Below are 12,928 nucleotides of genomic sequence, written 5' to 3'. Positions count from 1 at the left end.
CCAGCCAGAGCAGTAAGGGATGGGGGTAGGGAGAATATAGGGGTTGTAAACTGGCTGTCAAGGGACAAATCTGGCTCACAGTTGTATTTGTTTGGGAGCTGTAATTAATTTGAATTGCAATTCTTTAAGATGAGATACATTTCTTCTTGGGAGTCACAAGCTCCACCATTCCCTAATGTCTTAAGGCAATCTGCTTTATTCACTTATGTTTTTAATCTAGTTTTTGCACGCTTTGAGTTTGCAACCCTAGTATTAGAGGATTATTTGGGACTAGGAATGTCTGGGACCTTGCGGATGATGTCAGGGGACACTGGATGTGTGCGACCCCTGGTGGCAGCTGCAGGCTGGTCAGGCTACAGGGAGGAAAATGAAATAGAATGGCTTCCTCTCAGATGCCCTCCCCCTCCCCCCACCTCCAATCACAAGGTCTAGAGGCACTGGTGAGTGGCCAAAGTCCCTTTAATATCCCTGAATTGCGTTACAAGTAATACTGCTGGAAGTGAGGAAGGGATGGGAGTCTGGGGGTGGGGTGAGGGGAGACGGGGAGGAGGAGGGGGAGCGCCAAGCGCTCATACAAAATATGGCCAAAAGGCTTAGCATGCATGGAAAATTATTGCTGTCGGAAGTTCCTATTTACAGGGTCAACACCCTCCGTAATTGCTTCTACGACCCCTCTCCCTTCCCCCGTCTCTGCGGCCTCCCTCCATGAGTGGGCCTGGAGCTGAAAAGCCCTAGAGAAGTGCCCCTGCTCCAGGGGTCCCTCCACCCTCGTTTGTGGCTAGGGGTAGAACGGCAGGGTCGGAGAGTCCAAGACTCTGTCCCCCGAGCTGGGCACCTAGCAATGGGGCAGAGGCATGTGCTTAAAGCAGAGGGGGCCGGCCCGCGTGGAGGTGTGTGCTTCGGTTCTCGCCCAGGCATGCCAAAGCGCTGCAGGGGAGGTAGTGGCGGCCAACGAGGGGGGGCGGCTGACAGCTCCTGCCCCTCTGCCCGGGAGAGTTGCATAGATGTGGCCAGGAGGGAGCGCTCCTCCCAGGGAGCAAATCGGGCCAGAGGCCCCAGCGGGGTCCGGGGCTCAGTCGGTCCCTGGAACCTGGGGTCCCTCCAGAAGAGGAATAAATAGGAAACAAATGAGGAGGCTCCTCTCTCTGGTCTCCCTGGAATGGGAGTGGAAGGCTCAGGAGGGTGGGGACCTGCCCCATGACTGGACCTTCTGACACCCCTTGTCCTCCAGTTGAGGGTCAGCAGGCTATCCTCCCATTTTCTGCCCCCTTCCCCAAAGAGTTCAGGCTCTGATGAGGGTGGGCTTCTTCACTCCCCAAGACGGGGATATATGTGGGGAGGGAGGGACAGCCCTCTATGGCCTTTGCTGTCCCTCTCCCTGCCTGGCTCCCTGACCTCCCAGTCCAGCTGGGGAAGCCAGACTGTCCCTGGGTGAGGCCAAGAGATTAAATAGAATAATAAATAGATAAATAAATAAATACACAAATAGCTGGAGAGGCCCAGCTGGACAGGGAAAGGGCATTTGTGAGGTACCCCAGACCTCCCCCAGCAAATAAGGAGGAGTACCTGTAGTCCTGGGGGTGGGGAAAGTGCTCAGAGCATCTGGGGAGAGGGCAGCTTGAGGCTGGAAGCCCAGGCAAGGGCTGTCCTCTGGTGAGAGAGGCTACATTAGGGGGCGGGGCCTGAACTGCCCCCTCAAGTCTGCTCCAGGTCAGGAGAACTCAAAGGGGTGAGCGCTGCTAGGATGAGAGGATCTGGAGAGAGCAGTAGGGGCTGGGGGTGGGTGAGAAAGCCTTCCCTCCCCTCCCCGCCACAGGACTGAAGAGGGCGGGTTGTGGTGTGTGAATATCAGGACCTAAGGCTGGGATATGGAGGGGATCAGTGCAGACACACATACAGGGAGACTCAGCAGAGGGGCCAGAGGGATGGTCTGGAGTTGGAATGTGGTCTGGGGGCTGCAGGACCCGCGTTTGGGTGTGGATGGGAAAACCAAGGCAGGCGTGAGAGTGAAGGATAGGTTTGGGCCTTAGACTAGGGGCTCCGATAGAGGAATGGTTGGAGAGACTCAGCTGAAAAGTGAGGGAAAGTCTGAACGTTAGAAGGGGAGAGGTGCAGGGTCTGGGCGGGGGAAAATTCCGGCTTCAGGGCTCGGAAGAGGCGCGGACCTGGTGCCTGAGCTGGGAACCTTGAGGGCGAGGACAGGGGGTCAAGGTCCGAGTCTTGGTAGCCAGAAAGGATAATGTGGGTCAGGATGCGCTGGAAAAGACAGTGCGGGGAGTGAGTTGTGGATTTGGGGGCTGGAGAGAAAAGTTCCAGTTGGGAGACGGAGGTCCCCATGAGGAGCTTGGGCTGGGAAACGCAGCTGGGGTTTGGGGAGGGCGCAGCTGGGGAGTCTCCGGGCGCTTGGTGAGCGAGTTCCCGGCGCGGGGGCGCGGCAGGAGGCTCAGCTGGCGGGGCCAGATGGGGGCGGTGGGGGCGGCTCGGCCCCCTTGACGCAGGCAGCCTCGCAGTGCTTGTGGAGGTAGGACTTGAGCGCAAAGCTCTTGTCGCACTGGCGGCAGCGGTAGTGCTTGAAGGCCGAGTGCGTCTGCATGTGCGCGCGCAGGTTGGAGCGGTCGGCGAAGGCCTTGCCGCAGTGCGCGCAGCCAAACGGCTTCTCGCCCGTGTGCGAGCGCATGTGGCCCTGCAGCAGCCAGGGCCGGGAGAAGGCCTTGCCGCACACGCCGCACTTGTGGCGCAGGTTGTGCGTGAGCACGTGCATTGCCAGCGCTGGCATGGACACGTAGGCCTTGCCGCATGTTGGGCACTTGCGCGCCAGCTGACTGTCCAGGCTGCGGTGCGTCTGCTTGTGGCGACTGAGGTTCGACGACGTGGCGTAGGTCTTGCCGCACTCGGCGCACGCGTGCCGGTGACCGCCGCCCGCTGGCGCCCCCGCGCGCCCCGCGCGTCCCCCGGCGCTCCCGGCGACCCCTGCGACCCCCGCGTCCCCGCTGCCCCCTCCCCGCCGCCGCCGGGAGCGCCCATCTGAGATGAAGAAGGCGTCCATGGAGTAGCTGTCGGTTACGGCCGCCTCCCCGCGAAAGTAGCGTGCGGACAGGCTGGACTGCGGGCTCTCGGGGTCGCTGTACTCCTCTGGCGGCGCCGGCGGGTAGGCGGGTTCGGCGGGCGCCAGCTCCAGGCCTGGCTTCTGGTCGGCATCGTAGCTGCTGGGGGGCAGGCAGTGCGGGGCATAACCTGGAGGGGCGAGAAAGGAATGGGAGGAAGATGAGCCTCCGAGGAGTGCTTCCCCCTTGGGACAAGTCACTCCCCAGGCCCTCCAGCTCCGCGTTCTGTGGCTGCTTTTGGAAGATGATGGCCGTTGGTAAGACAGTGATCACTGTCTGGCACCTCTGCTCTTGGTGTCAGGCTGCCTGGGTTCACATCCTTCCTGCAAGGGCTACAGTGAAAATAACCCAACCCCACCCTCATGGAGCACAGTGCCCCCCATAGTTTTGCTGGCTTTGTGTTCATTAGCTTCTTAAGGGCTTACGTTTAGTCAGTGAAGGCATTATTACACCGATTTTGCTGCAAGTAGAGAAACTGAGGCACGTATAGCCTAAGCTCACAGCTAGTAAGTGATGGAACCAGGATTCGAACTTCGCAGACTGATGCCAAAGGCCATGCTTTCTTTATTTCCACATTATTCTGCCGTTCCAGTCCTATAACTTTTCCGAGTTTGGGTTTCCTCATCTGCAAAATGGAACTTATAATTGGACACTCTTTCCCAGGGTCTTTGGAAGGGCTGGGTAAAGTGATGAAAAGAACCATGTATTAAATGCTTGCTGTGCACCAGTCTCTGTCCCAGTTCTTTACATGTTAACCCATTTTAGCATGTTAACTCATTTAACCATCACAGACCCTACAAAGTAGATACTGTTATAATCCCCATTTTACACGTAAGGAAATTGAGAGAGAAAGGGAGCACACAGTAATTACTATATAAATGTTAGCTATTGTAATTATGTTTTTTACTTGCTTGAAAAAGCGAGTCCACTGAAGATTATTTAATTGTCTACCTCCCCAACCAGACTGTGAGCTTTTCAGGGCTGGATCTGTGTGCCCAGCGTGTGCCTGGCTCAAAGAGGTGTGTGATGAATAGATGTTGCATAAATGAATTACAATCCTGTTAGACCCACCCCCAGGGGTGCTGGAGGATTTAAGAGGTCAAGTGTGTGGCATATAATAGATGCTCCAGGAAAGAGGCTTCCTTGTACTTGCTCTAGAGCCTACTTTGCTCCCTGCTCCACTACATGTCTTCTGATGTCCCCCTGTGAGAATTTACCTTTCCCTCCTCCTCCCTCCTCTGTAGAGTAGGACCAGAAATCCTGTTCATCTTGGGTTCGAGTGATTGGTAGGTTTGCAGGCTGGGGCTCTCCCAGGGGATTCCACAGGGGTTTTCTAAAGGCAGGGGCCACCCTGATTTATCTTTGCCTCCCAGTGTCTAGTATGGTCCTAGCACCCTCCCTGAGGCCCCTAGGCCCTGGATTCCCAGGAGAGTTTCTGGCAGCTGTGCACTAATTATCAACCTGGTACTAAATTACCAAGTGTTTCCATTGTCTTTTGATTCCAGAGAACAATGGAGGTTAGGCCCCCTTTGCCTCTAATCTGGCACTTGGGATAGTCATGGAGTGAAGCCTTTGCTGACTGCCAACCCTGAAGGGAGGGTGCGCCCTTTTCCCTCTGTCCCTTCAGCTGCCCACACAGGACCCTCTGCGCACAGATGTGATTGGGGATGTCAGTGTGGAAGGGCAGACGCAGAGAGTGCAGTGGTGGTGACAGTCGTTTAATTGGGGAGGGGGTGCCCAGCCTTTCAGCACCCCATTCCTTCCCCCTTGTACGCCTTCTGTCTGTAGGTTCCCCCACCTCCCACTCCAGGAATTAGGCCTGGTACTCAGGCCCCCACACAGTCAGGGAGTATTGTTTCAGACTGAGTTAAATACCTGTTGGGCACTTCCAGACCCCCTTCTTCTCCTTCTGTATTTCTTCCCTTTGTAATTACTGATGATAATAATAGCTAATGTTTATATTAAGCACTTAACTATGTGCCAGGCTCTGGGCTAAGTGTTTCACTTCCATCACCTCATAAATCATCACAAAAATCCTTGTATTACAGATAAGGAAACCAAGGTGCAGAGTGGTGACGGTACTTGCTCAAAGGAGTGGAACTCACTGCCCTGGTCCCCTTATTTTCCATACATTGGGAGGTCCCAGAGGAAGGGGCTGTGGCTGGATTGTTCACTTCCTATAATCAGTGCCCAAACTAGTGGACATTCAATAAGTATTTGTGAAATGGGTGATAAAGATGTGCCAAGCCAACCCAGCAGAGTCTGAGTCTGGAACACGCCATTCTGTCTGCCTGGTCTTGGGATGACTCGATTCCCAACATGGATTCTAGCCTTGAACAAGTCATACATCTTTCTGGACCTTAGGTCCTTTCTCTGAATATGAGGATAGAATACAATCTATTTGGAGAGAGTCATATGACCAGTGTCTTGCATGTTATATTATGAAGGAAGGATGGCATATTAAGTGCACACTTTGGTGCCAGGCTGCCTGGGTTGAGCTCCATCTTTACTATACCCCTCTATGTGATCTTGGACAAACTGCTTGACCTCTCTGTGCCTCCATTTCCCTAGCTGTAAAATGAGGGATAATAAAAGCACCTAATTCATATGGTTACAGTAAGGAATCCATGAGCAAACAAACAATAACCAGGACTCCTAGAGCTCTTGTGTGTCAGACACTATTTTAAGGGCTTTACACACATGAATGCATTCTACCCGCATGACTCTTAAGGTTGGGACCATCTTACAGATGTGGAAACTGAGACAGAGTGGTGATGGTAGTTAAGTAACATGCTCAGGGTCGCACAGTTAGTAACTTAGTGTCAGGATTCCAACCCAGTGCCTGACACATTGTAAACCCACAATATATATTGACTATTATTTTTAAGTAATAACAATAAGCTCCCCAGATAGGTTTCTGTGCTGCAGTTTTCTTGGCGTCTACCTGGGCACATCTTGATTCTCTCTTCTCTGTCTCCTCACCCAGGATGTGTAATTTCTACCTTCTGTTCCGGTGAGAAAACTTCTGGCACATAGTAGGAGCTCAATCAACCAAGCAGTCCTCACCCAACTGGGCGCTCTCTGCAGTGCCCTCTCGTGGCAGCTTGTAGCACTGCAACACCTTACTCCTGTCTCTGGTAGGCTCTTTATACAGAAATAGGGGTGCCTCAAACAAAAGTTGCTCATCTGCCTAGGGACAGATGCAGAATGGACTTTGGGACAGGATTGGGGGGCCAGACCTGGTGCCCAGAAGCTGTGGAGTTTGGCATGGGCTGTGGGGGTGGCTGGGGTGGGGATGTTAGGTGGTTCTAACTTGCTTTGTGATCTGGGCCAGGTTGCTTAACCTCTCTGGACTTGGTCTGTAAAGATGCAGGTTGACTGGGATGTTTTAGCGACCCCTTCTGCATGGTGCTGAATAGATCCTTCAGTGATGCCCATTGCCTTGTCCCCTACCCTCCTTCAACTCCACCTCATCCTCCTCAGATCCATAGACCTGTCCCTAACTATGAGACCTCAGGCAAGTTATTTAACCTTTTTGTGCCACATCTGTATAAGGAAGCTTATAATAGGATTGAATGAATTAACGCATTAAAGTCCTTAGTACATGTCTGGCACACTATTATTAATAACAATAATAGCCTCTCTAGCTGCTATTATTATTGTCATTATTATTATCCCTTAATTTCTTGGTGATATCTTCTGAGCTGCCAGAATAGAAGGAGACTCAGGCTGCTGTGTGGCCTTGGGCAAAGCACCCTACCCCTCTGGGCTTGGATCCTGAAGAATCCTTTAGGGCACTGTATGTTGTGCTCTGACTCTGTACATGGAACCCAGATCGGTTTTGGGTGCCTTCCTCTGCCCCATAGGTGACTATAGGATGCTGAACTAGCTGTCCCTTTGCTGATAGTGTGAGAAAGGGCTCTCTTGTTTGTGTTTGGTTAGAGGTCAGGAGGCCTAGGACCCAAAGAGAAGTAACTTGGCTTTCATCTTGTCCCTTGTAATCTCAGGCCAGTCGTGCAGCCTTTCTGGATTCAAATCCCCCATTTGAGGGATAGGGACCAGAGCCACCCCTGACACATGGGGCTGTGGGAAAGGCTCAGAAACACTCTGGAGATACGGAGATGTCACGCTCACCTCACCTGAGAATGACTTCTTGTTTTCCCTGCCCAAGAGTCTTGATAGTTTAGATTAGAGGTCCCGAATCATTAAAAAAAAAAAAAAAAGCCTGCACCCAAAGAGAATTCTCTGAGAATTAAGTTGCTGGGCCCTGTGCAGACACTGTCTCATCCAACTCTCTGACCTCTTAGGGTAGGGGAATCTCTAACAAGTACGCGAGGACGGCTACTGCTTCCAGCTCCCACTGAGCCCTCCCAGGCACTGTGCGCCAGGCACTGCCCTAATAAGCCCAGAAGCCCAGAGATGGGGAGAGGATTGGCCCAAGGTCACTAGAGGAGGAGTTAGGTTTGAAACTGTCCAAAGCCTGTGTTTTTCCCAAAACCCCTGGGTAGGGCATGTAGACCTGCTGGGGGTGGAAAGATTATCAGTGGTAGGGGAAGCAGGAGAGCGGGGGTGGTTTTCTTCAAATGACATCCCCCAGTTGGCCTGTGTCTGATGGGATGATGGGTGTTGGTGGTGAGGAGAAGCTATTGTTCTAGAAAATGCTCCAGCCACTTGTAAATTTTTGTAAATAATAATAAAAGGAACAACTAACACTTATTAAGCATTTACTGTGTACAAGGTCCCTTCTCGGTGATTTATGCACATTAGCTCATGTCTTAGGGAATGTGATGGTCACTTCTTCTAGTGGCCTAGTTCTACAGAAATTGAGGCCCAGAGAGGGGCCTTCACCCACCTCAGGTCACAAAGCAATTTCACGTTAGAGTGAGGCTGGCCTCCTGCCTCCCAGTCTGGGGCTCCTTTTCCTAGTCTCTCCCAGATTCCCAAGGTCCCAAACTTCTTCCAGGGAATTTCCAGCCCCAGTCCCACTTGCCCCTTGAGAGATGGGCAAAAAAAGAGAGGGGCCAGGTGGTGGGCCAGCTTCCCAAGTGGCCCACTTTCCTGAGGAGGGCCCAGCCCTGCTTGGTGGTGGGGGCTGGAGGGGCAGCTGCCTGGGTATATTTAGAGCTGCTTCTTGCTGTGCCAGGGCCTCGGGCCTTGAGAATCAGCTCCAGCCAGCTGAGCAGAAAGCCAGGTCTGTCAGCAGCAAAGTGGGATAAAAATAGTTTCTCCTGTCTGCTCACAGAGCTGGGCAAAGGGGCTGGTACCTCCCCCTCCCCTTATTATAGCATCTTTGTTAGCAATTCCCTGGGCAATGGACCAGAAATGGCACCTACTTCCTCCATGGGCTTGGCAGCTGGTACACCTGCCCACTGGGGAGGGGGGTGCCCTGAGTCAGGATAAACAGAGGCAGAATGAAGTCTGGTCCAACATGACCAGGGCTGTAGAATGTAGGGCTCATGACCTGTGACCCAGACCCAAGGAATATCTAGAGGATTCCAGGGCCCCTCCCCACCATTCCCACCTCCTGAAATCCCCCATATTCTGGTTTTTCCTGATTGTGACCCAGTTCCTGTGGCCCACAGGGAGGCCCACAGCTCTGCAGGAATCAAGAGGAAATATTTTTCAAGGGGTGTGGAGATAGGCGTGGGTGGCCAAGGTCTTGAATCGCCCAGCACTGGTTGGTGGCGCGGCCTCCTGTTCCCTCAGGGAATCTCTGACAGGCCCTTTCTGGGCTTCTTTCTGGAGACCTGGTGTCTTACGCAATGCGTGCCATCTCCACAGGCCTCCTGCTTCCTTCCCTACCCTCTCTGCCCAAAAAGGTGCAATCAGAGGGCCCATTCCAACCTCTCTTCCTGCCCAAAGGCTGGTAGCAGACACTTTAATCCAGGGGAGATCATTGCTGGGAAGGAGGCCAGGAGTTCTGGGGCCTCATCTCTCTCAGCAGTGCCTTACCATGCTCCCCAGAGGCCTTCAGGCTGTGGGGATCCCTAGAACATGTGGATGATGCACCCACCAGAGAGGTGTGACAGGGTCCACCATTTATGCTCTTGTGACCTCAGGCAAGTCACGGGCCCTCCTTGGCTTCAGGTTTGCCTCTGTAGGTCAGAGGTAATCCTCCTGTGTGCTCACTGCCCTTTGCCCTGTGTGTGTGTGTGTGTGTGTGCGCGCGTGCGTGCGTGTATGGTGAGTCTTTGGGATGTATAAATTGCTGTGCTGACAAAGGGACTTGATGTACTCTCCAGCCTCCCTCAGGAACCACAAATTGAGACTGCCAAAGATTGGGTGCTCAGCTCAGGACCCTCGTACCCTTGTACCCAAGCTTTAAGTGAGGCCATGGGCCCCAAATTCCATATCCTTCATGAGCCCTGTTATTCCATACTCCCACTGACAGATTCTTAGGAAAAGCAGATTTCTGGGTCCCTAGTAAGTCAGAGCTGAAAGGGATGAAGTTCAACTACTTGATTTCATGACCGTGAAACTGCAGCTGGGGTAAGGGGAGATAAATCCAAAACCACAGAGAAAGATAATGGTGGGTCTAAGACTTGAACCTAGTCAGCCTTGAGCATTGACCTGGACATGACCTTGGACTAAAAATTAGATCTGGATTTTGATCCTGCACCTTGCACATTGACCTGGACCTGATCCTGGGCATTGAAACTTGAACTTGAATATAGATTTGTTCTGAATTTTGGACTGGACCTATAATCTCGGATATTGACCTTAGACCTAGACCTTGGACCCGGTCCTAGACCTAAGGTTGGATATGGACATTGGGCCTGGACCTCAGATCTGGGCTTGGGGTTTGGACTGGATATTGGACCTGGACTTAGACCTAGACCTCTGACATTGCTCTAACCTGGACTTTGGACCTGGACCCAAGACTGAGATACCAAGGGACGTAGTAGTTAAAGAAGACTCAGATGGACCTGCTCTGTGTCCTTGGGCCCCTCTCCAGTCTTCTCTAGGCTCTCTCTGCCAAGGGATTGGGGCAGCTCTTTCACATCCTTGTTCCCAGATGGACTTTCTTAGGTGTGGGGTGGATGTGTTGGGGGCTTTTCAGCTGGGCTTCCATGCCTGGCCTGGAGCCACTTCCCCGCACCATCAGAGGGAGTGAGAGGAAGTGGGAGCTGTTATAATGTGGTCAACTAGATAAGCCCATGGGCAGAAGTAGGAGTGCTTCCTCAGCCCGCTAGCAGGGGAAGCTTAATGTAGCTGCGCAGGGCAGACAACTGCGTTATTGGATTGGCATTGATCCCTCATCTGCATGGGTTGTGGGTCGGATGCACTCCAAAGGAGTAGGGGGACAGGACGGGGGAGGGGTACAGAGGACGAGGAAACTGGGGCCCAGCTGGAGTTTAGAGTTAGGGCATGAGGGAGGTAGATACTCAGCTGGGGTCCATAGAGACCACTGCTGTGCAGAGGTATGAGCAGCAGTTTTTTCTGGAATGGCCAGAGTCCTCAGCATCACCCAGGATTGGGACCCAGGCCTGTGAAGGGGTGGGCTTGGTGGAGTTGGAGAGCAAGGTTCTGAGAGGGTTAGGAAAATATGAGTTGGCAAGTTACCCAGAGACTGGATCTGGGCTCAGAATCACCCAGGGGAGAGGAGGAGAAGGGAAGGCTCCACAGAGGCAGAAAACAGTGGAGGAGTGAGGAACAGGAGCAGGAGCAGGAAGGAGCAGGAGCAGAGAGGTATTGTATTGGAGAGGATGGTGAAACTAGATCTGGTCTCCCTTCTTTGGGAGCTCTGCAGAGGGACCTGGAGCTTAACCCATGTGGGGGTTTTCCCTCCCCTATTTATGGGTTCTGTGAGTTCCAGGGAATCCTGGAGCCCAAACACACCTGCTATACCCTCTTTCCAGCCCAGGAAGGAGGGAGAGCCAAAGGAGCATTATATCTCTCCCCCCACCCACCCTCGTTGTATGTATGTGTGTGTAGATGTGTGGCCTTCAGTATGTGTGTGTGTGTGTATGTGTGTGTGTTGGAGGAGGGATCCTCTAGGACTTCTCTAGCACTCCCAGGCATTCGCTGAGCTAGGGGTACATGCTCTTTCATTTGGAGTATTGCATCTTCATCAGTTAGGAGCCTGTGGTTCTCCTGACCTCCACATTCAGAGGCTCCCTCCCTGCTCCCTCCCTAGATTCCCCTCCCACCAGCCTCCTCCTGACCCCTGCGGCCCTTGCTGCAAGAATGGCTTGTAAGAGGATCTTTCTAATAACTGGAACTATCTCCAGCCCCAGGCCCTCCCCCTCCTTCCTTCCCTCTCTCTCTCTCCTCATACTTTCCTCCACCTCCAATCTCCTCTGCCTCTCCCCCCTCCTCTTTCTCCTTGTTTACACACTTACTGGGAGAAAAACATCAGCTCAACAATTTTTCACACTTCCCTCAAACACTCAGCAAGGTTATTTCCGGCAGAGCGGAGACAACGGACCACTAGGAGCCAGTAGGCTCTCTGAGGACCCCCAGAACCCTTACCCATCCATGGAGTGAGGGGGCCCTTACTGCCCAGTCTGGCCACACCCCAGGGATGGAAGAGGCCCCTGAAAACAGGACAAGGCAGACTGTATTTCCCAGCCATACCCAGCATGAAGGGTCATCCCCTGGTCTCTGGCACTAACCATTTACTGCAGATACTGCCAAGGTGGCCAAGGTGAGGTTGCCTGTCCTTACCATGGGGGCAGCCTGCAGAGACTGAAGCCAAGGAAAATGCATGGTCTCAGAATCTCTGCCACCCTTAGCCAGGCATCAGAGGTTACATAGCGCTTTACAGAACCCTGCAAGTGGCCCCTGGCATTCTATTAGACCCTCATCTAGACATCTCCAATGCCTCTCTCCTCACATTTGACCTTCACAGAAGCTGAACTAAGAAGGATACTTAGTTCATGCTAGTCAAATTCTTCTCCTGCAGGGGGGGTGGAGGACCAGAGAAGGGAAGACATTTGGCCATGGTCACACAGTGAGTCAGAGATCTAGAGCTCAGGCCTCCTAGAGTTCCAGGCCAGATATCAGACTATCAGGACAGCTTTGAGATTCCCTGGAGGCCAGGGAGCTGATCTGGAGGCCTTTGGGGAAAGGGCCAAAGACAGGGATGGCTCAAGGGTGTCAAATCTGGTGGAACCTCCCCAGGAACACCCCTGCTATTGGCTTTGCTTTGACTCTGCCCCCAACCATTCACTCAGGGGCTCTTTAAAGCATTTTTTTGGACTGCATTCAAAGCACTCCTGCCTCTCTTGTGAGGAACAACCTGCAGTTTTGGCTGTGCATGAGAAATTCTCTGGGTTTCTCCAGGAGTCCTCAGCTGGCCTGGGGATGGGACCAAGGGTGCCTCAAGGGGTAGGAGCCCAGAGCTTTGTGTCAGTCCCCCAAGGAATTCACATCACAGTCTTGCAGGCATATCAGTTTCTACTCAGCTCTCAGCCCACACACTCCCCAGCCCTGGCATGGCCCCAGGTCCACCCTCTGTCCTGCCAGCACTCAGTCAAGCCCAGCCATGTTCCTGGGCTTCTGTCTTGGACCCCAAGAGGCCCTGGGATCAAGAAAAGAGGACAGTAGAATAAAGGGCCTGTGGGCAACAAGAAAAGGTGTTTGTTCTTTTGGGGACCTGGGTGAGGCCAGGTGCTGTAGTTCTATCCCTGATCACTTCCTAATTTCTTTGACCTTGATGAGGTCATAAAGCCCTTTGCCCAGTGCCCTCTTGCTACCTGGCCTGGCAGAGTGATGGAATGTAAGTGAAGTGCTTGGAAATACCTGAGGAGGAGCTCCCACCCTCCTGGGCTCCTGCTTTAGCCATACCAACTCCCCCCTCATCCTCAGCCCTTTCTTCTCTC

The 12,928-nt window shown here is 53.1% G+C and overlaps 1 protein-coding gene across 1 annotated transcript in view; it reads right to left on the bottom strand.

Annotated features, from left to right (window-relative positions):
• Window positions 1-756: 756 nt before the first annotated feature.
• SCRT2 (scratch family transcriptional repressor 2) overlaps window positions 757-12,928 on the bottom strand; it is a 14,016-nt gene continuing 1,844 nt past the window's right edge. The window contains exon 2 of the mRNA XM_039863962.1: window positions 757-3,234. Coding sequence (XP_039719896.1) covers window positions 2,444-3,234 — 791 coding nt within the window. The 3' untranslated portion in view covers window positions 757-2,443. The remainder of the gene's footprint in view (window positions 3,235-12,928) is intronic.

The sequence above is a fragment of the Pteropus medius genome, unplaced genomic scaffold, assembly GCF_902729225.1.
Source record: "Pteropus medius unplaced genomic scaffold, Ma_sr-lr_union100, whole genome shotgun sequence".
Classification (NCBI taxonomy): domain Eukaryota; kingdom Metazoa; phylum Chordata; class Mammalia; order Chiroptera; family Pteropodidae; genus Pteropus; species Pteropus medius.
Note: the sequence above shows the minus strand (reverse complement) of the source record. Positions and strands in the feature narration are given on the sequence as shown.